This window comes from Saccopteryx leptura, chromosome 1 (assembly GCF_036850995.1).
Source record: "Saccopteryx leptura isolate mSacLep1 chromosome 1, mSacLep1_pri_phased_curated, whole genome shotgun sequence".
Lineage (NCBI taxonomy): Eukaryota > Metazoa > Chordata > Mammalia > Chiroptera > Emballonuridae > Saccopteryx > Saccopteryx leptura.
In genome coordinates, this window is record NC_089503.1 from 148,140,807 (window position 1) to 148,165,522 (window position 24,716).

At 40.0% G+C, this 24,716-nt stretch overlaps 2 protein-coding genes across 14 annotated transcripts in view; one reads left to right on the top strand and one right to left on the bottom strand.

The window, feature by feature from the left end:
* Positions 1–14,663, bottom strand: part of GFM2 (GTP dependent ribosome recycling factor mitochondrial 2) — a 106,355-nt gene extending 91,692 nt beyond the window's left edge. For 11 of the 13 annotated variants that reach the window (XR_010750317.1, XR_010750319.1, XR_010750320.1 and 8 more), the window contains exon 1: positions 14,520–14,663. The gene's annotated coding sequence lies outside the window, so the exon portion shown is untranslated. Of the gene's footprint in view, positions 1–11,813; positions 11,932–14,519 lie in introns of all 13 variants that reach the window. The other 2 variants (XM_066377283.1, XM_066377274.1) reach the window with 2 other exon arrangements.
* An 89-nt stretch (positions 14,664–14,752) lies between these two features.
* NSA2 (NSA2 ribosome biogenesis factor) lies at positions 14,753–23,816 on the top strand. The gene is made up of 6 exons (XM_066360823.1): positions 14,753–14,901; positions 17,029–17,216; positions 17,307–17,457; positions 19,236–19,415; positions 21,324–21,516; positions 23,578–23,816. Exons 1-6 carry the CDS (start codon positions 14,899–14,901, stop codon positions 23,643–23,645), a joined length of 783 nt encoding a protein of 260 aa, XP_066216920.1. The 5' UTR covers positions 14,753–14,898; the 3' UTR covers positions 23,646–23,816.
* The last annotated feature ends 900 nt before the right edge of the window (positions 23,817–24,716 follow it).

Consider the following 24,716-nt stretch of genomic DNA (forward strand, 5'->3'; position numbering starts at 1 on the left):
AAGATCTTCAACCAGAAACAGAAAAACCTATACTTGGAGCTTCCAGATGCTTCGCAATACACCCAAAGGTATGGTCGAGTGAAAAATTGGCTAAATATATAACCAAACCCCGAAGTAAATAGGGAGTAAGAAATGCTCCGCCTTCCTCACTAACCTAAACAGGGCGGCTTTCTCTGGTAACTGTGAATATAGAAACTGAGGCGGGCAAAGGGGGTGAATAGATCCAGGCCGCGGCACAAACGGCCGAACCAGGCTGTGGTACGGAGATCCAAGCCGAGGAAAAACTGATCCTGTGGCAACCCGGGGAATACAAGCTAACACTCGCGCCAAACCCAAACAAAGAAAGACAAGTGGGGCAGCCATTTTACCCGATCTCCTGGTCGGTGCGCAGTTAGTGGGCGAGAGATTTCTTCCTAAGCCCCGGAAGAGGGTGCCCGTGTTACCCCAAAGAGAGGCAGAGTAAGAGGCCTTTCTGTGGGCCGAAAGCAGAATCTCTGGGCAGCCCCAGCGCCCTGGGAAAGCCGCGCACAGGAGGGAGCGAGAACTAATTCCAACGGTGGAAATTTTCCGAGCTGGTGGGGGTTTCACTCAGAGGGAAACGCGGCCGGCCTCATATCCTGGTCTGCGCGCGCAGATAGTGAATGAGAGATTCTTCCAAGTGCCTCGGCAGTGCGCGCCCGTGTTATAGCACAGAGGGGCAGAGTCAGGGGCCTTTGTGTGGGCCAAAGCGGAATCTCGGGCCGCCCCAGCGCCTTGCAAAAGCCGCGCACGGGGACGGAGCAAGAGCCAATTCCAACGCTGCAACTTTTCCATGCGGTTGGGGGTTTCACTCAGAGCGTGAGACTGCTGGCCAGATATCCTGGTCTGCGCACGCAGATAGTGAATGAGAGTTTCCTCCAAGCGCCCCGGAAGTGGGCGCTCGCCTGTGTTACCGGACAGAGTGGCAGAGCCAGAGGTCTTTGAGTGGGCGGAAAGCCCGCCTGATTATGCTAGCAGCTCTGACTGACTGAGCCTTACCCAGAGCCCTGTGCTGAGTGGAAATAGAGTGGGGAGTTGCCAGCTCTTTGAGCGTCTTACTATCCAGGCAGAGGCAGCAGCAACCCCATAGCTGGATTATCAGGTTACTAATTGACGAAGGAAAGACTAGGAGAAAGGCTCCAGGAACACGGACTCTCTCACTGTCGGAGCCTATAAATGCTAATGAGCCTAGACTGCCAACGAGACTAAAGCACAATACATGACATTGCCATAGAGACTTATCAACTGCAAACCTCTACCTGAGCGTGCCAAAGGGGCAGAACCCGGGGTACAGAGTCACCGATCAGGAAGAGGGAGAGAAAAGAAAAAGCAAGAAGATAACCTCTCAAAATCAAGAATAATCTGGAGACTTTATAACCTATCCCATTTTATTATATTTGTTCGTTTGTTTCTCTTATCTTCATTCTTGATACTTTTTTTCCTCCTCCAATTTGGCCGATTAACTCTCTGCCGGTCTTACTCTCTCCTCTCCTTGAACTACACTACCCATAAGTGTTACATCTCCCATTATCTTTTCTCTCCTCTTCCTTTCTCTCTATGAGGGTTGCACTCCAAAACCCTTAACTTTCTCTCTCCTTTCTTTTTTCTTCTTTTAGTGGTTCCCTCCTTTTTTCTCTCTCTCTCTTTCTTTTCTCCCTCTATATTAGTTTCTTCCTTTCTCCTTTACATCTCCTCTCATTCAAACCTCAATAACAAACAAATTATCTTATCTGGGACTCAAACTTATGTTTGTGGCATTTTGGGGGGTTTTTACTTCACCTTTTTAACTCACTAGCAGTGCTCCCACCCCTGGCTCTCCATTTTATCTAGTTCTTGTTCCACTAAATACAATAGTAATTTTTTAATTTGTCCCCCCATTTTTCTGTTTTCCTCTTATTCCTCTCATCATAACTCTTAGACAACCAACACCTAAAAGCAAATCATTTTATTCTTGACCCAAATTTTTTCCTTATTTGCTTTTTCTGGGTCCATACCCTCTTTTTTTTTTTTTTCTTTTTTTTTCTTTTTTTTTGCACCTTTATTACTTTTCCCCAATTCAGGCCCTCCATCACAGGCATTGTTTGTTATAATTCACAGTTCACCACAAGATTTTCTCAAGAAAGAGGGGAGAGGAGAGGAGAGGAAAAAAGGAGGGGGGGAATAATTTCCTTTTTTTTAAATTTTTATTTTATTTTTCTTTATTTCATTATTAATTTTTTTTAAAAAAACAACTCTTTTCAATTTTTTTTTAACTTTTTATTCTTTATTAAATCTCATTAATACTATCAACAAAACCACCCTCAGATGCCATTAAGGAAGAGAAAATCGAATATCATGGATACAAAAGAAAGAGAGGTAACACAGCTAGATGAGGAAATATCTATGGAGAAAAAATTTAATATATTGGAAACCTTGGAGCTAAATGACAGAGAATTCAAGATAGAAATCCTAAAAATCCTCCGAGATATACAAGAAAACACAGAAAGGCAATTTAGGGAGCTCAGAAAACAACTCAATGAACACAAAGAATATATGTCCAAGGAAATTGAAACTATAAAAACAAATCAAACAGAGATGAAAAACTCAATTCACGAGCTGAAAAACGAAGTAACAAGCTTAGCTAATAGAACAGGTCAGATAGAAGAGAGGATTAGTGAAATAGAAGACAAGCAACTTGAGGCACAACAGAGAGAAGAAGAAAGAGACTCAAAAATTAAAAAAAATGAGATAGCCCTACAAGAATTATCTGACTCCATCAAAAAGAATAACATAAGAATAATAGGTATATCAGAGGGAGAAGAGAGAGAAAATGGAATGGAGAACATACTCAAACAAATAATAGATGAGAACTTCCCAAGCCTGTGGAAAGAACTAAAGCCTCAAGTTCAAGAAGCAAACAGAACTCCGAGTTTTCTTAACCCCAACAAACCTACTCCAAGGCATATCATAATGAAATTGACACAAACCAACGGCAAAGAAAAAATTCTCAAGGCAGCCAGGGAAAAGAAGAATACAACATATAAAGGAAGGCCCATTAGATTATCATCAGATTTCTCAGCAGAAACTCTACAAGCTAGAAGAGAGTGGACCCCAATATTTAAAGTCCTGAAAGAGAGGAACTTTCAGCCACGAATACTATACCCATCAAAGCTATCCTTCAAATATGAAGGAGAAATAAAAACATTCACAGATACAGAAAAGATGAGGGAATTTATCATCAGAAAGCCCCCACTACAGGAATTACTAAAGGGGGTTCTCCAATCAGATACAAAGAACAAAAAAAAACAGAGCCACAAGTAAAAGCTCCAAGAAGAACACAATAAAACCAAATTTAAACTGTGACAACAACAAAAAGAAAGAGGGGGAGAAGATGGAGATTAACAGTAGCAAAGGACGATGGAGTGCAAAAGTACTCACAAAATAGTTCGCTACAATGAACAGGGTAGGAACCCTTTTCATTACTCAAAGGTAACCACCATTGAAAAAAACCACCACAGAAGCACATGAGATAAAAAAGATAGCAACAGAGGAAAGATGTATGGAATACAACCAAATAAAAACAAAAGATAGAAAAACGACAAAGAAGGATCAAACAAGACACAAAACTAACAGAAAGCAAGATATAAAATGGCAATAGGGAACTCACAAGTATCAATAATTACACTAAATGTAAACGGATTAAACTCACCAATAAAAAGGCACAGAGTAGCAGAATGGATTAAAAAAGGAAATCCAACTGTATGCTGCCTACAGGAAACTCATCTAAGTAACAAGGATAAAAACAAATTCAAAGTGAAAGGCTGGAAAACAATACTCCAAGCAAATAACATCCAAAAAAAAGCAGGTGCAGCAATACTCATATCGGATAATGCTGACTACAAGACAGCAAAAGTACTCAGAGACAAAAATGGCCATTTCATAATGGCTAAGGGGACACTGAATCAAGAAGACATAACAATTCTTAATATATATGCACCAAACCAAGGAGCACCAAAATATATAAGACAGCTACTTATTGACCTTAAAACAAAAACTAACAAAAATACAATCATACTTGGAGACCTCAATACACCGCTGACGGCTCTAGATCGGTCATCCAAACAGAGAATCAACAAAGACATAGTGGCCTTAAACAAAACACTAGAGCACCTGGATATGATAGACATCTACAGGTCATTTCATCCCAAAGTGACTGAGTATACATTTTTCTCCAGTGTACATGGATCATTCTCAAGAATTGACCATATGTTGGGCCACAAAAACAACATCAGCAAATTCAGAAAAACTGAAGTTGTACCAAGCATATTTTCTGATCATAAAGCCTTGAAACTAGAATTCAACTGCAAAAAGGAGGAAAAAAATCCCACAAAAATGTGGAAACTAAACAACATACTTTTAAAAAATGAATGGGTCAAAGAAGAAATAAGTGCAGAGATCAAAAGATATATACAGACTAATGAAAATGACAATACGACATATCAGAATCTATGGGATGCAGCAAAAGCAGTGATAAGAGGGAAGTTCATATCACTTCAGGCCTATATGAACAAACAAGAGAGAGCCCAAGTGAACCACTTAACTTCCCACCTTAAGGAACTAGAAAAAGAAGAACAAAAAAAACTCAAAACCAGACGAAGAAAGGAGATAATAAAAATCAGAGCAGAAATAAATGAATTAGAGAACAGAAAAACTATAGAAAAAATTAATAGAACAAGGAGCTGGTTCTTTGAAAAGATCAACAAAATTGACAAACCCCTGGCAAGACTTACCAAGGAAAAAAGAGAAAGAACTCATATAAACAAAATCCAAAATGAAAGAGGAGAAATCACCACGGACACCGTAGATATACAAAGAATTATTGTAGAATACTATGAAAAACTTTATGCCACTAAATTCAACAACCTAGATGAAATGGATAAATTCCTAGAACAATACAACCTTCCTAGACTGAGTCAAGGAGAAGCAGAAAGCCTAAACAGACCTATCAGTAGAGAAGAAATAGAAAAAACCATTAAAAACCTCCCCAAAAATAAAAGTCCAGGCCCTGACGGCTATACCAGCGAATTTTATCAAACATTCAAAGAAGACTTGGTTCCTATTCTACTCAAAGTCTTCCAAAAAATTGAAGAAGAAGCAATACTTCCAAACACATTTTATGAGGCCAACATAACCCTCATACCAAAACCAGGCAAGGATGGCACAAAAAAAGAAAACTACAGACCAATATCTCTAATGAATACAGATGCTAAAATACTAAACAAAATACTAGCAAATCAAATACAACAAATTAAAAAAATAATACATCATGATCAAGTGGGATTCATCCCAGAATCTCAAGGATGGTTCAACATACGTAAAACGGTTAACGTAATACACCATATCAACAAAACAAAGAACAAAAACCACATGATCTTATCAATAGACGCAGAAAAGGCTTTCGATAAAATACAACACAATTTTATGTTTAAAACTCTCAACAAAATGGGTATAGAAGGAAAATATCTCAACATGATAAAGGCCATATATGATAAACCATCAGCTAACATCATATTAAATGGCACTAAACTGAAGGCTTTCCCCCTTAAATCAGGAACAAGACAGGGTTGTCCACTCTCTCCACTCTTATTTAATGTGGTACTAGAGGTTCTGGCCAGAGCAATCAGACAAGACAAAGAAATAAAAGGCATCCATATCGGAAAAGAAGAAGTAAAGGTATCACTTTTTGCAGATGATATGATCCTATACATCGAAAACCCCAAAGAATCCACAAAAAGACTACTAGAAACAATAAGCCAATACAGTAAGGTCGCAGGATACAAAATTAACATACTGAAGTCAATAGCCTTTCTATATGCCAACAATGAAACAATTGAGAACGAACTCAAAAGAATAATCCCCTTCACGATTGCAACAAAAAAAAATAAAATACTTAGGAGTAAACATAACAAAGAATGTAAAGGACTTATATAATGAAAACTATAAACCATTGTTAAGGGAAATCGAAAAAGATATAATGAGATGGAAGAATATACCTTGTTCTTGGCTAGGAAGAATAAATATAATCAAGATGGCTATATTACCCAAAGCAATATACACATTTAATGCAATTCCCATCAAACTTCCAATGACGTTTTTTAAAGAAATAGAGCAAAAAATCATCAGATTTATATGGAACTATAAAAAACCCCGAATAGCCAAAGCAATCCTAAAGAAAAAGAATGAAGCTGGGGGCATTACAATACCTGACTTCAAACTATATTATAGGGCCACGACAATCAAAACAGCATGGTATTGGCAGAAAAATAGACACTCAGACCAATGGAACAGAATAGAAAGTCCAGAAATAAAACCACATATATATAGTCAAATAATTTTTGATAAAGGGGCCAACAACACACAATGGAGAAAAGAAAGCCTCTTCAATAAATGGTGCTGGGAAAACTGGAAAGCCACATGCAAAAGAATGAAACTGGACTACAGTCTCTCCCCCTGTACAAAAATTAACTCAAAATGGATCAAAGATCTAAACATAAGACCTGAAACAATTAAGTACATAGAAGAAGACATAGGTATTAAACTCATGGACCTGGGTTTTAAAGAGCATTTTATGAATTTGACTCCACAGGCAAGAGAAGTGAAGGCAAAAATTAATGAATGGGACTACATGAGACTAAGAAGTTTTTGCTCAGCAAGAGAAACTGATAACAAAGTAAACAGGCAGCCAACTAAATGGGAAATGATATTTTCAAACAACAGCTCAGATAAGGGCCTAATATCCAAAATATACAAAGAACTTGTAAAACTCAACAACAAACAAACAAACAATCCAATAAAAAAATGGGAAGAGGATATGAATAGACACTTCTCCCAGGAAGAAATACAAATGGCCAACAGATATATGAAAAGATGCTCATCTTCTTTAGCTATTAGAGAAATGCAAATCAAAACGGCAATGAGATACCACCTCACACCTGTTCGATTAGCTATTATTAGCAAGACAGGTAATAGCAAATGTTGGAGAGGCTGTGGAGAAAAAGGAACCCTCATACACTGTTGGTGGGAATGTAAAGTAGTACAACCATTATGGAAGAAAGTATGGTGGTTCCTCAAAAAACTGAAAATAGAACTACCTTATGACCCAGCAATCCCTCTACTGGGTATATATCCCAAAAACTCAGAAACATTGATACGTAAAGACACATGCAGCCCCATGTTTATTGCAGCATTGTTCACAGTGGCCAGGACATGGAAACAACCAAAAAGCCCATCAATAGATGACTGGATAAAGAAGATGTGGCACATATACACTATGGAATACTACTCAGCCATAAGAAATGATGACATCGGAACATTTACAGCAAAATGGTGAGATCTTGATAACATGATAAGAAGTGAAATAAGTAAATCAGAAAAAAACAGGAACTGCATTATTCCATACGAAGGTGGGACATAAAAGTGAAACTAAGAGACATTGATAAGAGTGTGGTGGTTACGGGGGGAGGGGGGAATGGGAGAGGGAAAGGGGGTGGGGAGGGGCACAAAGAAAACAAGATAGAAGGTGACAGAGGACAATCTGACTTTGGGTGGTGGGTATGCAACATAATTGAACGACAAGATAACCTGGACTTGTTATCTTTGAATATATGTATCCTGATTTATTGATGTCACCCCATTAAAAAAATAAAATTATTAAAAAAAAAAAAAAAATTTCCTTGCCTGACCAGGCAATGGTGCAGTGGATAGAGCATCGGACTGGGATGCCAAGGACCCAGGTTCAAGACCCCAAGATCGCCAGCTTGAGCACAGACTCATGTAGTTTGAGCAAAACTCACCAGCTTGGACCCAAGGTCGCTGGATTGAGCAAGGGGTTACTTGGTCTGCTGAAGGTCCGCGGTCAAGGCACATATGAGAAAGCAAAAAATGAACTAAGGTGTCGCAACAAAAAATTGATGATTGATGCTTCTCATCTCTCTGCATTCCTGTCTGTCTGTCCCTATCTATCCCTCTCTCTGACTCTGTCTCTGTAAAACAAAAAAACAAACAAAATTAAAAAAAAAAAGAGTCTGTCTTAAAAAAAATTTCCTTGAAACAAAAATAAACAAACAACACTCAAAATTTATGGGACACAGCAAAAGCAGTCCTGAGAGCGAAGTTCATAGCATTACAGGCATACCTTAAGAAGCTAGAAAAAGCTAAAATAACCTAAAACCTGCAGCTAAAAGAACTAGAAAAAGAACAGCAAGTAAAGCCCAGAGGCTAAAAAAACAATACAGAAGATCAATGAAACCAAGAGCTGGTTCTCTGAGGTAAACAAGATTGATGAACCTTTAACCAGACTCACCAAGAAAAAAAGAGAGGACTCAAATAAATAAAATTAGAAATGAGAGTGTTGAAGTAACAACTGACACAGAAGAAATACAAAGGATTGTAAAAATATACTATGAAGAACTGTATACCAAAAAATTAGATGACCTAGATGAAATGGCCAAATTCCTTGAAACATATACTCTTTCAAAAATGAATCTGGAAGAAACAGAAAGCCTAAGCAGAGTGATTACAACAAAAGAGATCAGAACAGTTATCAAAATACTCCCAACAAACAAAAGTCCTGGGCCAGAACGCTTCACAGGTGAATTATACCAAACATTCAAAGAAGAACTAATTCCTATCCTTCTCAGGCTATTTCAAAAAATTCAAGAGAAGACTTCCAAGCTCTTTTTATGAGGCTAGCATAATCCTCATTCCAAAACCAAGCAAAGACACTACAAAGAAAGAACACAATAGGTCAATATCCCTGATGAATTGAGATGCTAAAATTCTCAACAAAATATTAGAAAACCATATCCTGCAATACATGAAAAAAAATCATACATCATGATCAAATGGGATTTATTCTGGGGAGGCAAGGCTAATACAACATATGTAAATCAATCAATGTGATTCATCACATAAATAAAAGGAGAAATATTACATGTTAATATCAGTAGATGAAGAAAAAGCATTTGATAAAATCCAGCACCCATTTATAATAAAAATTCTCAGTAAAGTGGGAATACAGGTAACATAGCTCAACATGATAAAGGCCATCTATGAAAAACCCACAGCCAACATCATATAAAATGGGAAAAAAAAAAGCAATCCCCTTAAGATCAGGAACAAAGCAGGGGTGCCCCCTTTCACCACGCTTATTCAACATAGTTCTGGAGGTCCTAGCCACAGCAATCAGACAAGACGAAGAAATAAAAGGCATCCAAATTGGAGAAGAAGAAGTAAAACTATTATTATTTGTGATGATATGATACTGTACATCGAAAACCCTAACGTCTCCTGGACCTGATAAATGAATTCAGCAAGGCGGCAGGATATAAAATTAATATAAATCAGAGGCATTTTTATACACCAATAATGAACTGTCTGAAAGAGAAATTAAGAATACACTCCCCTTCACTATTGCAACAAAAAAATAATAAAGTACCTAGGAGTAAATTTAACCAAGGAGGTTAAAGACTTATACTTGGAAAATTATAAAACATTGATCAAAGAAATCAAGGAAGATACAAACAAGTAGAAGCCTATACCATGTTCATGGAGAGGAAAATAAATATCATTAAAATGTCTATATTAGGCCCTGGCCAGTTGGCTCAGTGGTAGAGCATCGGCCTGGCGTGCAGGAGTCCTGGGTTCGATTCCCAGCCAGGGCACACAGTAGAAGTGCCCGTCTGCTTCTCCACCCCTCCCCCTCTCCTTCCTCTCTGTCTCTCTCTTCCCCTCCCGCAGCCAAGGCTCCATTGGAGCAAAGTTGGCCTGGGCACTGAGGATGGCTCTATGGCCTCAGCCTCAGGCACTAGAATGGCTCTGGTTGCAACAGAGCATCGCCCCCTGGTGGGCATGCCTAGTGGATCCCGGTCGAGCGCATGCGGGAGTCTGTCTGACTGCCTCCCCATTTCCAACTTCAGAAAAATACAAAAAAAAATTTTTTTTAATAAAATAAAATGTCTATATTACCCAAAGCAATTAATATATTCAATGCAGTTCCTATTAAAATACCAATGGCATACTTCAAAGATAAAGAACACATATTCCAAACATTTATATGGAACCAAAAAAGAACACAAACAGCCTCAGCAATCTTGAAAAAGAAGAATAAAGTAGGTGGTATCACACTTCCTTATATCAAGTTATACTACAAGGCCATTGTACTCAAAATAGCTTGGTTCTGGCATAAAAACAGGCACATAGATCAATGGAACAGAACAGAGAACCCAGAAATAAACCCACACCTATATGGACAATTGATATTTGACAAAGGAGGTAAGAGCATACAATGGAGTAAAGACAGTCTCTTTAACAAATGGTGTTGGGAAAATTGGACCAAAAAAAATGAAACTAGACCACCAACTTACACCATTCACAAAAATAAACTCAACATGGATAAAAGACTTAAATGTAAGCAGTGAAACCATAAGCGTCTTAGAAGAATACATAGGCAGTAAGCTCTCCGACATCTCTCGCAGCGATATATTTGCTGCACGGCAAGTGAAATAAAGGACAGGATAAACAAATGGGACTGTATCAAACTAAAAAGCTTTTGCCCAGCGAAAGACAATATGAACAAAATAAGAAGACAAACCACACATTGGGAGAACATATTCGACAATACATCTGATAAGCGATTGATAAACAAAATTTATAAAGAACTTGTAAAATTCAACATCAGGAAGGTAAACAATTCAATCAAAAACGGACAAAAAGAATGAATAGAAACTTCTTCAAAAAGGACATACATATGGCCAATATGCATATGAAAAAATGCTCAACATCACTAATCATTAGAGAAATGCAAATTAAAACCACAATGAGATACCACCTCACACCAGTCAGAATGGCGCTCATCAACAAAACAACACAGAATAAGTGCTGGTGAGGATGTGGAGAAAATGGAACTCTCCTGCACTGCTGGTGGGAATGCAGACCGGTGCAGCCTCTGTGGAAAAGAGTATGGAGATTCCTCAAAAAATTATAAATGGGCCCTGGCCAGTTGGCTCAGTTGTAGAGCGTCAGACTGGCGTGCAGGAGTCCCAGGTTAAATTCCCAGCCAGGGCACACAGGAGAAGCGCCCATCTGCTTCTTCAAAAAAAAAAAAATATATATATATATATATATAAAATGGAACAGCCTTTTGACCCAGCCATCCCACTTTTAGGAATATATCCTAAGAATACCAAATAACTGATTCAAAAGAAGAAATGCACCCCCATGTTTATTGCAGCATTGTTTACAATAGCCAAGATCTGGAAACAGCCTAGGTGTCCATCAGTGGATGAGTGGATTAAAAAGCAGTGGTACATAGGCCCTGGCCGGTTGGCTCAGCGGTAGAGCGTCGGCCTGCGTGCGGGGGACCTGGGTTCGATTCCCGGCCAGGGCACATAGGAGAAGCGCCCATTTGCTTCTCCACCCCCCTCTTCCTCTCTGTCTCTCTCTTCCCCTCCCGCAGCCAAGGCTCCACTGGAGCAAAGATGGCCCGGGCGCTGGGGATGGCTCCTTGGCCTCTGCCCCAGGCGCTAGAGTGACTCTGGTCGCGGCAGAGCGACGCCCCGGAGGGGCAGAGCATCGCCCCCTGGTGGGCAGAGAATAGCCCCTGGTGGGCGTGCCGGGTGGATCCCGGTCGGGCGCATGCAGGAGTCTGTCTGACTGTCTCTCCCCGTTTCCAGCTTTAGAAAAATACACAAAAAAAAAGCAGTGGTACATATATACAATGGAATACTACACAGCCATGAAAAAGAAGGAAATCTTACCTTTTGCAACAACATGGATGGACCTGGAGACTATTATGCTGAAGTGAAATAAGTCAGGCAGAATAAGACAAATATCATATGACCTCACTCATTTGAGAAATCCAATGAACAATGTGAACTGAGGAACAGAAGAGAGACAGAGGCGGGATCAAAGGGACCAGAGGGAAAGCAGACAGAAGAAAAGGGGAGGAGAGGATGGGATCAGAGAAGGGAAAGAGATTGGTGAAATTATATACATAACACAGCATTATAGAGAGCAGGACAGCAAATCCTGGAGGGAAGGGGGGAAAGTGTTGGGGGAAGAGGGGTGTCAAGGGGAACACAGAGGTGGGGAGGAGATATATTCGGTAGGACACTTGACTCTATGTAACACAATAAATTAAAATCAATAAAAAATGAAAACAAAAACAAAAAAGAAGAAACTAGGAACAATGTTTTTAGCTATCAAAAACAAGGCACTGTTCAGAAAATGGAAATTCTGACTAAACACGAAGAATATGGTTATAGCCTGACCAGGCGGTGGCGCAGTAGATAGAGCGTTGGACTGGGATGCGGAGGACCCAGGTTCAAGATCCTGAGGTCGCCAGCTTGAGCACGAGCTCATCTGGTTTGAGCAAAAGCTCACCATCTTGAACCCAAGGTCGCTGGCTCCAGCAAGGGGTTGCTCAGTCTGCGGAAGGCCCGCAGTCAAGGCACATATGAGAAAGCAATCAATGAACAACTAAGGTGTTGCAACGCGCAATGAAAAACTAATGATTGATGCTTCTCATCTCTCTCCATTCCTGTCTGCCTGTCCCTGTCTATCCCTCTCTCTGACTCACTCTCTGTCTCTGGAAAAAAAAAAAAAAAAGAATATGGTTACAGGCTTAAAATGTCCTTTGTTTTTTTCAACATGCTTTCATTCTTCAAAAAAGATATGAAGATATTATAGAAAAAGATTTATTGAAATTATAGAATTAGCTCTGCCAGGTGGCTCAGTTGGTTGGAGTATCATCCCAAAGCACTGAGCCTGTTGGTTAGATCCCCCGTCAAGGCACATAAGGAACAGATAGATGTTCCTGTCTCTCTTCTGCTCTCCCCCTTCCTCTTTTAAATTCAATAAAATAAACTTTTTTTAAAAAAAAAAAAAAGAAATTATATAATTAAGTATGAAAAGGTAAGCACCTACATTTTGATAATTTTTCATTGGTAATACAACTTTTTGGTTTATCTGTATATTTTGACTTTTCTACCATAAATATGTAAAAATAAAATCATGTAGAAAATAAACAAAAGCAAGTCTTTTTCTATGATTAAAAAAACTAAATTTAGTTTTAAAACATTTACTAAATATTCAGTTTCAAGTACACTATCAAAGCTATGAGAAATGCATGGAAGCGTCAGACCAAAAATTTTGAAAAACTTATTCTGATATCATCTTTCTCAAAGAGAATGGCTATAATTACTTTTTCTCTTTTTTTTTAAGAGACAGAGAGAGTCAGAGAGAGGGATAGATAGGGACAGACAGGAACGAAGAGAGATGAGAAGCATCAATCATTACTTTTTCATTGCGACACCTTAGTTGTTTGTTCATTGATTGCTTTCTCACATGTGCCTTGACAGTGGGCCTTCAGCAGACTGAGTACCGCTTGCTTGAGCCAGCGACCTTGGGTCCATGCTGGTGAGCTTTTGCTCAAACCAGATGAGCCCTCGCTCAAGCTGGCGACCTTGGGGTCTCGAACCTGGGTCCTCCACATTCCAGTCCTCCGCTCTATCCACTGCGCCACCGCCTGGTCAGGTGAGCAAGATCTCTTTAGACAAAAAAAAAGTTTACTAAATATTAGGAAAAAAATGACCAACAAAACCTGTGATTTTATAGTGCTGTTTAAGATGAAGTTAAATTATATAAAACTGAGTTAATTCATGGGAAAATACCAGTAAATAACAGCACAGGTGATATTCAGCTATGACCACTCTTAAAAGGTAGTAATCAAATCTCTAAAGTGGGAAATACTGCTTTAATCCATTCTTTACTCATAGCCTTCAAATAAACATCTTTGTCACTTCCCTACTTAAAACTTTTAACAGGACAGGTCTGTCCTCACCTACCTTCACAGCTTTGTATTCTCCTATTTCCTACTCTACACCGGGGACGTCCAGCAAAGTTCCCCAGAAACTTCATTCTCTGACACCTTTTACACCTTTGTGCAGTTGTCACTGCTTGAAAGCATCCTATAATCCACAAAGCCCCCTTAAATTTACATTCAATCTTCAAGCCCCAACTTGGAAGCCTTTCCTAATTTCCTAGAAAGTTTTAATACTATCTTCTGTTTTTATAACACTTGGCATTTATATTTACTCATGGCAAACATGATATTTACAAGTTATCTATACTACTGTGAGCTTCCCAAAAGCAGGGATCTTCTACTCACAATGCCTAGCACTGTGCCTCAAACACTTTTCTGTCCTATAGTCACTAATGACCCTCCCGTGATTTTCTTCTTCCCAATGGGTCAATGAACTTCAAGGAAAACAGTTTTCTACCGGTGCTTTCAATTGAATTACTGTATAAGAGCGAGATCTCCGTAGGCCTTGGAGATACTTAAGAGGTCACTAAAAGTTACCACCTGATGGTATAAGGATTGCTGCATCCTTGAAGGTCAGCAGTGCTCAAGGCGGGCGGGGTCTTAGGCACGCGAGATTCGTACCACACGGTTCGGTAACTACCTCGGACTCAGTCGCATCTCGAAGGCAGGCTTTTCCCTCCAGGCTGTTGAAAGTCGCAGATTCCTCCAGTGGAAACGTCCCGGATCTAAATCCTACGGTCACTGCCCTCTCTGGCCGCCACCACTCCGTGAGGCGCCGCACCACTTCCGGCGGTGCACCACTCGGATGCCTCCTGTCAGCAACATCCGCCCTTCTCGCTTAAAGCGGAGAACAGCAACTCGGAACTGATACGTGGTGCTTTCGCTACAGTCGGGCGTTTTAGAAGTAGCCCTTTCCTGCCGCGAATTACGTGAAGTAGGTTCGTGGGCCTCTGAGACCCGAAAGTTGAGCGGTTTTCCGCGCCGGGGGGAGTGCGCCCGGAGGCCCGGCGGCCGTAACCATGGTGAGGAGGGTGCCTGGGCGCTCGCTACAGAGAGTGTCCGAGTTGGGGGAGGGGGGGCTAGGGTCCCATGGGCGCTGGGGCTGAGGTGAGGCGTGGTAGGCGGAAGTGAGGCACCCCTGAAGGGCATGAGGGTGAACTTCCAGCGTTCGGCTCCGAGGACTGAAAAAAACTTCATATTGGGGGTCACAGAATGGGTATTCGCCAGAGTACAAGCTGTAGAGCGAGACATTTCACTTTGTTAAACTGTTGTATCGGAACAGCGAGGTAAGGCGTCTTGCCACACAATTAGCCAGATTAAGAAATTTAGGAGTCTAATTAGCCAGCTAGCAGACCGCATGGAAACCTAAGTCGTTCAAATCAATGCAGCTCCGACTGCATTTTGTGGTTAGGTTTTATAAGGAGAATTACACACTGACTGAGGAGTGGGGAGGGGAGAAAGCATAACAGTAAAACAAAGCAGTGAAACAAGTTTTCTTACAATGTTTATCTGTAGGGTTAGTTCAGGGAGAAATAATTCTGAGAACACCTGCTACTTCGCAAAGCTAGCCCAAGGCCAGGGATAGGGAGTCTATTCAAAAAGAGTAAGTTCTCCAAAAAATCTTTTTGTTTTAGAGAAGGTAAGTTAGCCAAAAATTATTTATGTTACAAGCCTTTCTTTTCTACACTTCAAACCTCCTACTTTCGCTACATGTTGTGTGGCCGTTGGTGCTAGAGCCTAGCAATAATCCTGTACCGTAGGTATGAATCCCGCCACCGCTTCATTTTGCTGCTGAGAAACCGAGGGCATACCTTGGTACCCACAGCCCAGATCCGACTGCCAGCTCCTTTCTGCTGAGTCTCAAATTTGTTTCTCTGCAACATGGCATTCACAAACCTTGCACATGGTTGTGCAAAGTTTGTGATAGCCACACCTGATAACATCGTACCTTGATAATTGTTACTTAGCATTATATTCCGTAATGGAGCTGGCTTTGTATCATTTTAGCTTTGCAGTTTTAATATACAAATGGACAGGCGCCAAATGTTTAAAGTAAAACAAAATAAGCATATAAAATAAAACGCATTTAAAAAGCAAAAGGGGATCTCACACATAGCTGGTGAGATTTGCAAAATAGTACAGCCACTTCGGAAAAACAGTTGGCATATGTCAAAAGAGTTATGTACACGTTTATTTGCGAAAAACAAATATTCATCACTGGTCTGTGGATAAACAAACGGTGGTATAGCCATACAATGGAATACACTTTGCAGTAAAAAAAAGGAATGAAATGCTAATACATGCAGCAACACAGGGAGTCTCAAAAGCCTTCTGCTAAGTGAAAGCTAGATGCAAGATAAGTACCACATGATTTCGCTCATATGTGGATCAAAAGAACGAAATGAACTGACAAGCAAAATAGAAACAAGACTCATACACAGAAAGCAGGCTGAGAGCTGTGGGGTGTGGTTGGGTGAGGGAGGACAAAAATCTCATGGACAGGGACAACAGTGCAATGATTGGGGGTGGAGGAGAGTAAGGAGGGATAGATGGTGATGGACGAAGACTTGGTGGGGCGTGAACACACAGTATGGTGTACTGAAATGTGTTGTAGAATTGGGTACCTGAAAGCTGTAAAATTATCTTAACCAGTGTCACCCGGATAAGATTCAATTTTTAAAAAAGCTCAATGGAGAAGGCTTTGTACTGTTGATTGCATTTACATTTCATTCTGAGAAAGGCAAAACTGGAGCAGTAAAAATCAGGCTAAAGGTGGCAAAAGAGGTGAACCTCAAAGTGACAACAAGGCACCTTTCCAGGGGAATGGAAATACTTTCTACCTTGATTTTGGTGGTTAAACAGCATATGTTTGTCAAAAGCTACAACTGTTATGAGACCCTGAATCAGGTCATTCCTTTTGTGGTTCAGTGGATTTTGGACAGTTCCCTTCAGTGAACAGTAACTTAACTGAGATTATTTGATGTAAATCCTGATGCCTCATATCCAGGATCAAAATTAATTTCACGTACATCATGTGACTAGGCTTAATACTGCAACAGTTATTTAAAGAAGAGAATATTTGGGTAACATTAGTCTTCTATATTTCTTATGTTGGTCAAAAGAAACTAATGGTTCTTGCATCGTTATAGCCACAAAATGAATATATTGAGTTACACCGCAAGCGCCATGGATATCGTTTGGATTACCATGAGAAAAAGAGAAAGAGGGAAGGTCGAGAGGCTCATGAACGTTCAAAGAAGGCAAAAAAGATGATTGGTCTGAAGGCTAAGCTCTACCATAAACAGCGCCATGCTGAGAAAATACAAATGAAAAAGACGTAAGTGATCACTTATTTGTCGTACAAGGTTAACATCTTGAGTGATAGTTCTTAAAAATGATAATCTTGAATCTTTTTCCTCCTTGGTAGCATCAAGATGCACGAAAAGAGAAATACCAAACAAAAGAATGATGACAAGACTCCACAGGGAGCAGTACCTGCGTATCTATTGGACAGAGAGGGACAGTCCCGAGCTAAAGTCCTTTCCAATATGATTAAGCAAAAACGAAAAGAGAAAGCGGTAAGCAATAAAGAAAAATAAAGTCTTGCCCTGGCCGGTTGGCTCAGCGGTAGAGCGTCGGCCTAGCGTGCGGAGGACCCGGGTTCGATTCCCGGCCAGGGCACACAGAAGCGCCCATTTGCTTCTCCACCCCTCCGCCGCGCTTTCCTCTCTGTCTCTCTCTTCCCCTCCCGCAGCCAAGGCTCCATTGGAGCAAAGATGGCCCGGGCGCTGGGGATGGTTCTGTGGCCTCTGCCTCAGGCGCTAGAGTGGCTCTGGTCGCAACATGGCGACGCCCAGGATGGGCAGAGCTTCGCCCCTGGTGGGCGTGCCGGGTGGATCCCGGTCGGGCGCATGCGGGAGTCTGTCTGACTGTCTCTCCCTGTTTCCAGCTTTAGAAAAATGAAAAAAAAAAGAAAAATAAAGTCTTTATTTCTTTTTTGTTCAGGGGAATTACTTAAGTTTAAATTTGATGTTCTTAGTTTGTTTCTTCAATTTAATTGGAGACATGAATTCAGTCCAGCTATTCCCATTTAGATGTTGAAGTCTTAGTAAATTTCATTTTGTGTAAAATGTTTAATAAAACTGCTTTTTCATCAGCACATTTTAGTATTTAACAGATTTTTTTGTAAAATGTATTAGAAAGCCACATAGCTTTAGGTTTTTTTTTAATTATTTAAAAACAAAAAGTGTGTAGGTCCTGGCCGGTTGGCTCAGCGGTAGAGCGTCGGCCTGGCGTGCGGGGGACCCGGGTTCGATTCCTGGCCAGGGCACATAGGAGAAATGCCCATTTGCTTCTCCACCCCCCCCCCTCCTTCCTCTCTGTCTCTCTCTTCCCCTCCCACAGCTGAGGCTCCATCGGAGCAAAGATGGCCCCGGGCACTGGGGATGGCTCCTTGGCCTCTGCCCCAGGCTCTAGAGTGGCTCTGGTCGGGGCAGGGCTACGCCCCGGAGGGGCAGAGCATCGCCCACCAGGGGCGTGCCGGGTGGATCCCGGGGTGGATCCCGGTCGGGCACATGCGGGAGTCTGTCTGACTGTCTCTCCCCATTTCCAGCTTCAGAGAAATACAGGAAGAAAAAAAAAAGTGTGTAAGCAGAGAATCTCATTATTTTAACAGCTATACTTGACAACTTCTAATGTTGTGCTCTTTTAGGGGATATAACAGTTTTATTTTGTTTATGCTGCCTTGCAGTGTGTCAAAATTGGTTAAAAAGTTGGATAGTGGAAAATATCCCCAACTGATTGAAATTAAAATTCAGCAGTTTTAAAAAAATATTTCTGGATTGTGCTTGTTAAAATCTGCTAAAAACAGGAAATAACTATTTTTAAACACCTGTGAGTAGATTGACAGAAATCCAGGTAGTGATAGAATATGTGGTAACTATATTTAAAGAACTTAGTCTCCAAATTTGATTTTTAAAATGTTACTACTTGGTTTTTGGTGTATGATTATCCAAAATTAGAATGGTAGAACTTTAGCACCAAAAGAAACTTGAGAGGCTGTCTAGTTAAACCCTCCTTATTTTACAGATGAAGAGACTAGAGTCCAAGAGGTTATAAACCATTCTGCTAAGATTTCTAGCTTAAGCAAACCATTTTACTTAATGTACCTAAGATATGTAAACTAGTTCCAATCATTCGGAGGTTTGTGAGGAGACAGTGCAGACCTCTAGAAAACAATTGGAGCTAATATCTTGTTGATTAAGGAAAAAAGTGAATTACTACTTTGTACAACTAAAACACATTTGACTTCTTATTTTTACTGACAATATAAATTTTAACTGTGGTCTATTTTTAGGGAAAATGGGAAGTCCCTTTGCCCAAAGTTCGTGCCCAGGGAGAAACAGAGGTATTAAAAGTTATTCGAACAGGAAAGAGAAAGAAAAAAGCGTGGAAGAGGATGGTTACCAAAGTTTGCTTTGTTGGAGATGGATTTACTCGAAAACCACCTAAATATGAAAGATTCATTAGGCCAATGGTAAGTCCCTTGCAAGAGTGCAGTGACTTAAATATTATTAACTCCTGTATTAAACCGGATAAAATACAATTTTTCTGAAATTCCTAAATTGATAGGAAAACTGGTTGAAAGACATTTTAAGGCTATTAAATTATTTTAAGTTAGTGATAGGGATTGCTTAGGACCGTGATGGGGAACCTTTTATAAAAACTGCCCACTTTTGCAGTGCTGGTCAACCTGGTCCCTCCTGCCCACTAGTGGGCGTTCCAACTTTCATGGTGGGCGGTAGCAGAGCAACCAAAGGGCACCGCGATTGGCCCAGAGTGATTAGAGAAACCCAGTGTGAAAGAGATGAAAGTTAGCATTGTTCTATGTCAAGCTGAATAATTTTTAATGGATCAAAATATCAAACATCTTGTTACTGTAAATTTCTATTGGAACACACCCATGCCTGTTCATTTACATATTGTCCATGACTATTTTTTTCTGCCGAGTTTGAGAAGTTTCAACAGAGTATAATGGCCTGCAAAGCCTAAAACAGGGGTCCCCAAACTGTGGGCCACATGCGGCCCCCTGAGACCGTTTATCCGGCCCCCGCCACACTTCCTCAAGGGGCACCTCTTTCAGACGAGATCGGGCGCGTTCAGGGTGGTATGGCCGTAGACACTAAGGGGGCACCTCTTTCATTGGTGGTCAGTGAGAGGAGCACAGCATGCATCCGCATTCTGTGCTTCTGGAGTACTGTATGTGGCGGCGGCGCAAAGCGCAGCATCGCTCACATACAGTACTACTTCCGGTGACGCGGGACGCACGCCTCACAGCTCCGGAAGTGCATCATATCACTTGTTACGGCTAGCAGTGACAAATATGGAACCGGACATTGACCATCTCATTAGCCAAAAGCAGCCCCATAGTTCCCATTGAAATACTGGTCAGTTTGTTGATTTAAATTTACTTGTTCTTTATTTTAAATATTGTATTTGTTCCCGTTTTGTTTTTTTACTTTAAAATAAGATATGTGCAGTGTACCTAGGGATTTGTTCATAGTTTTTTTTATAGTCCGGCCCTCCAGTGATTTGAGGGACAGTGAACTGGCCCCCTGTGTAAAAAGTTTGGGGACCCCTGGCCTAAAATGTTCAATATATGGTCATTTACAGAAAACATCTACGTATCCCTAGATTACATCATGGACTCCCCTTATCTTGTTTTCATGTACATAATCTTCCAAATATATTTTGGTAACTTATCAGTTCTATAGGAAGCTAAGGATATACCAGTCAGGCTGTTCTGGGCTTTCTGTAACTTGGCAGATATACATATTACTGTAAATTAACTAGATGACGTTCTGAATGGTTGAAGCCTCTTACCAGCTTGGCTGATGAGTCTTTTTCTATAAACCTGATTTAGTATTTTTTGCCCACTGTCTTTATATAGGTAATTATCACATTTAAGGGACTGCAAAGTGTTGTGGTTTTAACGCGTTACACTCTTAAAGACCATACCTAGGTGACTGGGTGACTATGGTCTTGTAACAGAGACTCCTCTGGGCTCTTCAGTCCTTCACCTGTGTTACCATCAGTGCAAAGAAAGATGACAATTCTAATATGGAAGTTAGCTGAGATACTTAAAGACTTGGGATCAGGGTACTTAAGTGTGATTTCATCCACACACCATTTAACCAGGAACAAGTTATTTAACCTGCTAATCTTTGTTTTATTGTTTGAAAATTGAATTGTATTTATTCTATAACTCAGATTTTGTCTGTAGAATTAATTGTATTTTTATTTGCTGCCTAATATTTTACATTCAATCCATGTTTGTTTGGGTTTTACTTAATTATTTTTTGGAAACTATTGGAAAAGATAAGCAAAGAGTATCATTATTCCTTGTTAACATTTTGGATTCAAACATCCTTGTTTGATTTACTAGGGCTTACGTTTCAAGAAGGCCCATGTAACACATCCTGAATTGAAAGCCACCTTTTGCCTGCCAATACTTGGTGTAAAGAAGAATCCCTCATCCCCACTTTATACAACTTTGGGTGTTATTACCAAAGGTACCGTCATCGAGGTGAATGTGAGTGAGTTGGGCCTTGTGACACAAGGAGGCAAGGTTATTTGGGGTAAGTATTTCAGTGTGGGGATGCTGCTTATACTAAAAATCAAATACACAACAAATTTAATGCAGAATAGCCTGACAAGGTAGAGGTACAGGGGATAGAGCATCGGCCTGGGATGCTGAGGACCCAGGTTTGAAACCCCAAAGTCACTGGCTTGAGTGCGGGTTCATCAACTTGAGCGTAGGATGATAGACATGACCCCGTGGTTGCTGGCTTGAGCAAGTAAGTGGTCACTGGCTCGGCTGCAGCTCCCTTATCAAGGCACATATGAAAAGCAATCAATGAACAACTAAGGTGCCACAATTAAGCATTGGTACTTCTCTCCCTTCTGTTTGTCTCTCTTGTGCACGCACACACACACAATAAAAAATCTTTAAAAAAAATTTTTATGCAGGAGAGCTATGTAAGTTGAAAACTTGGTGTAGATCAGATTTAAATCTGTTGTTTTTAATTTATTGTATTTACATGGATTCAAGTATCCCACTGAATATAACTCCCTCATCCCCCACCTGTGTCCCTTTTTATACCCCCTTTGCCTCCCTCCCCTAATTCCCTCCCCCCTTCCCTCTAGGATTTGTATATATAATTTCACTAATCCCTTCACCTTCTCTGATCCCAACTCCTCATCCCCCTTCCCTCTGACTGCTGTCTCTCTGGTCCCTGTGACCCCACCTCTGCCCCTATTCTGTTCCTCAGTTCACTTTGTTCATTAGATTCCACATATAAGTGAGATCATATGATATTTGTCTTTCTCTGCCTGGCTTATTTTACTTAGCATAATAATCTCCAGGTCTATCCATTCTATCATAAAAGGTAGGATTTCCTTCTTTTTCATGGCCACATAGTATTCTATTGTGCATATGTAACACTGCTTTTTAATCCACTGACAGACACTTGGGCTGTTTCCAGGTCTTGGCTATTGTAAACAATGCTGTCATATCCATGGGGTGCATATCTTCTTTTGAATCAGTGATTTGGCATTCTTAGGATATATTCCTAAAAGTGGGATGGCTGGGTCAAAAGGCAGTTTCATTTTTAATTTTTTGAGGAATCGCCATACTGTTTTCCACAGTGGCTGCACCAGTCTGCATTCCCACCAGCAGTGCAGGAAGGTTCCCTTTTCTCCACATTCTTGCCAGCACCTATCGTGTGTTGTTTTGTTAATGAGTGCCATTCTGACTGGTGTGAGGTGGTATCTCATTGTAGTTTTAATTTGCATTTCTCTGATGATCAGTGATGTTGAACATTTTTTCATAGATTTAAATCTTTAGGAAGAGTAGCTTTTTAGAAATATATTAAATGTGCTACATTGCTAGATTTTGATGCTGTTTATAATATTAAGAGGGAAACAAGATATGATTATAATTCAATTTTTTAAATTCAAAATTATTGAAAGGAAAATTAACCATGAGCAAGGGAAGAGGAGCATACATCAAACAGCCACACTATTTCAGTAATCATTAAAAACTGAAATGTATCATGCAGCAATTACAATTTTTCATTTTCTTATTTTTCTGCTTTTAGTGCTTAGATATTTCTAAACTTTAGTATTCTTTGGAAGGGAGAATATATTAACTCTTAAAAATGGTAAATTAAAGCTATAGCCGGTTGGTTCTGTGGTAGAGCGTCAGCCCGACCTGTGGAACTCCCAGGTTCAGTTCCCAGCCAGGGCACACAGGAGAAGTGCCCATCTGCTTCTCCACCCTTCCCCCTTTCCTTTCTCTCTCTCTTCTCCTCCCACAGCCAAGGCTCCCTTAGAGTAAAATTGGCCCCAGGCACTGAGGATGGCTCCATGGCCTCTGCCTCAGGCGCTAGAATGGCTCTGGTTGTTAACAGAACAATGCCCCAGATGGGTGAAGCATTGCCCCCTAGTAGGCATGCCATGTGGATCCTGGTTGGATACATGTGGGAGTCTGTCTCTCTGCTTCCTTACTTCTCACTTCAAAAAAATACAAATAAATAAATAAAAGTGGTAGATTAGAAATATTGAGGGCAATGTTTATATCCTTTAAAATTGATTTGTATTAGCTAAGTTTCTTTTTTTCCTCCATTTTGTTTCCTTAGGAAAATATGCCCAGGTTACCAATAATCCGGAAAATGATGGATGCATAAATGCAGTCTTACTGGTCTGACAGCAGTTTGATACAAGTAATTTCCTACAATTGTTGAAGACTATGCACCAATCAGAACTCCTTTACTGTGGTGTTTCTGAGTACTATCACACAGCTTACACGTCTCCATTCATCCTGAGAACTATTTATTCTATTGTAAAGAACATTAAAATAACCCAGTTTTACCAATTAGTCTTTATTTTGGAGTTTGTATATCATTTATATGTTCATGAAATTGAAGGATAAAAAAAGCAGTCATGGCAATATTCTCATTCATTGGTATCTATATCTGTTTCTGTATGTACTCTCACCGGGAATTGAACATGCAACCCCTGCGCTTCAGGATGAAGCTCTAACCAACAGCTATACTGCTGGGACTAGTACTTGTATTAATAATTGGGTACTTAGCAATGCAGACCAGTCATTTCTGGAAAAGCCCATGGAGTTGAAAACATCTTTTATCCTAAGAATTATTGAACACTTAATATGGCGGACTAGGCTATAAAACTCATATCTAAAAACCTTACCTCGTTACTCATCGTTAATCCTAAAAAATGTAGCATTAATACTTGGTATATAAAGTATTCACGAGAACAGGTACACTACACTGAAATTCAGAACTATTTAGATAAATCTTTTTGCCTGTCATTAACTTTAGCCATTAAGTCTATAGTTAGTATTTTAAATACTTTTTCTCATCGTAATACACACTTGGAACTTGTTTTATGAAAAAAAAAATGTTGATACTTTTTAGCATTTTCTGTATTTTAAACTTACGTTAATATATTTGTATTTTTAGAATAAGAAAAAAAATGTTTAATTCCAGGAAAGAAAAAATGCATTTATAGTCTTAAAGAGATATATTTGTAGACCTGTAATATAAAAAAGATGATGATTTTAGGGTTATAACTAGGTCAGAGCACTTTGATGATATGAATTACATATTAGTCTTTGAGCTTTATGGTATCTTTATATTAATCTATAATCATTGTTTATTTGTTTTATTTATTTTTTATTTTTACAGCGACAGAGAGTCAGAGACAGGGATAGATAGGGACAGACAGACAGGAACTGAGAGATGAGAAGCATCAC

Excerpts from the sequence above, each read along its gene's own strand:
- NSA2 (XM_066360823.1), top strand. Across the intron at positions 17,217-17,306 it reads AAAATACAAATGAAAAAGAC|CATCAAGATGCACGAAAAGA; the intron begins GTAAGTGATCAC and ends CCTCCTTGGTAG. Across the intron at positions 17,458-19,235 it reads AAAAACGAAAAGAGAAAGCG|GGAAAATGGGAAGTCCCTTT; the intron begins GTAAGCAATAAA and ends GTCTATTTTTAG.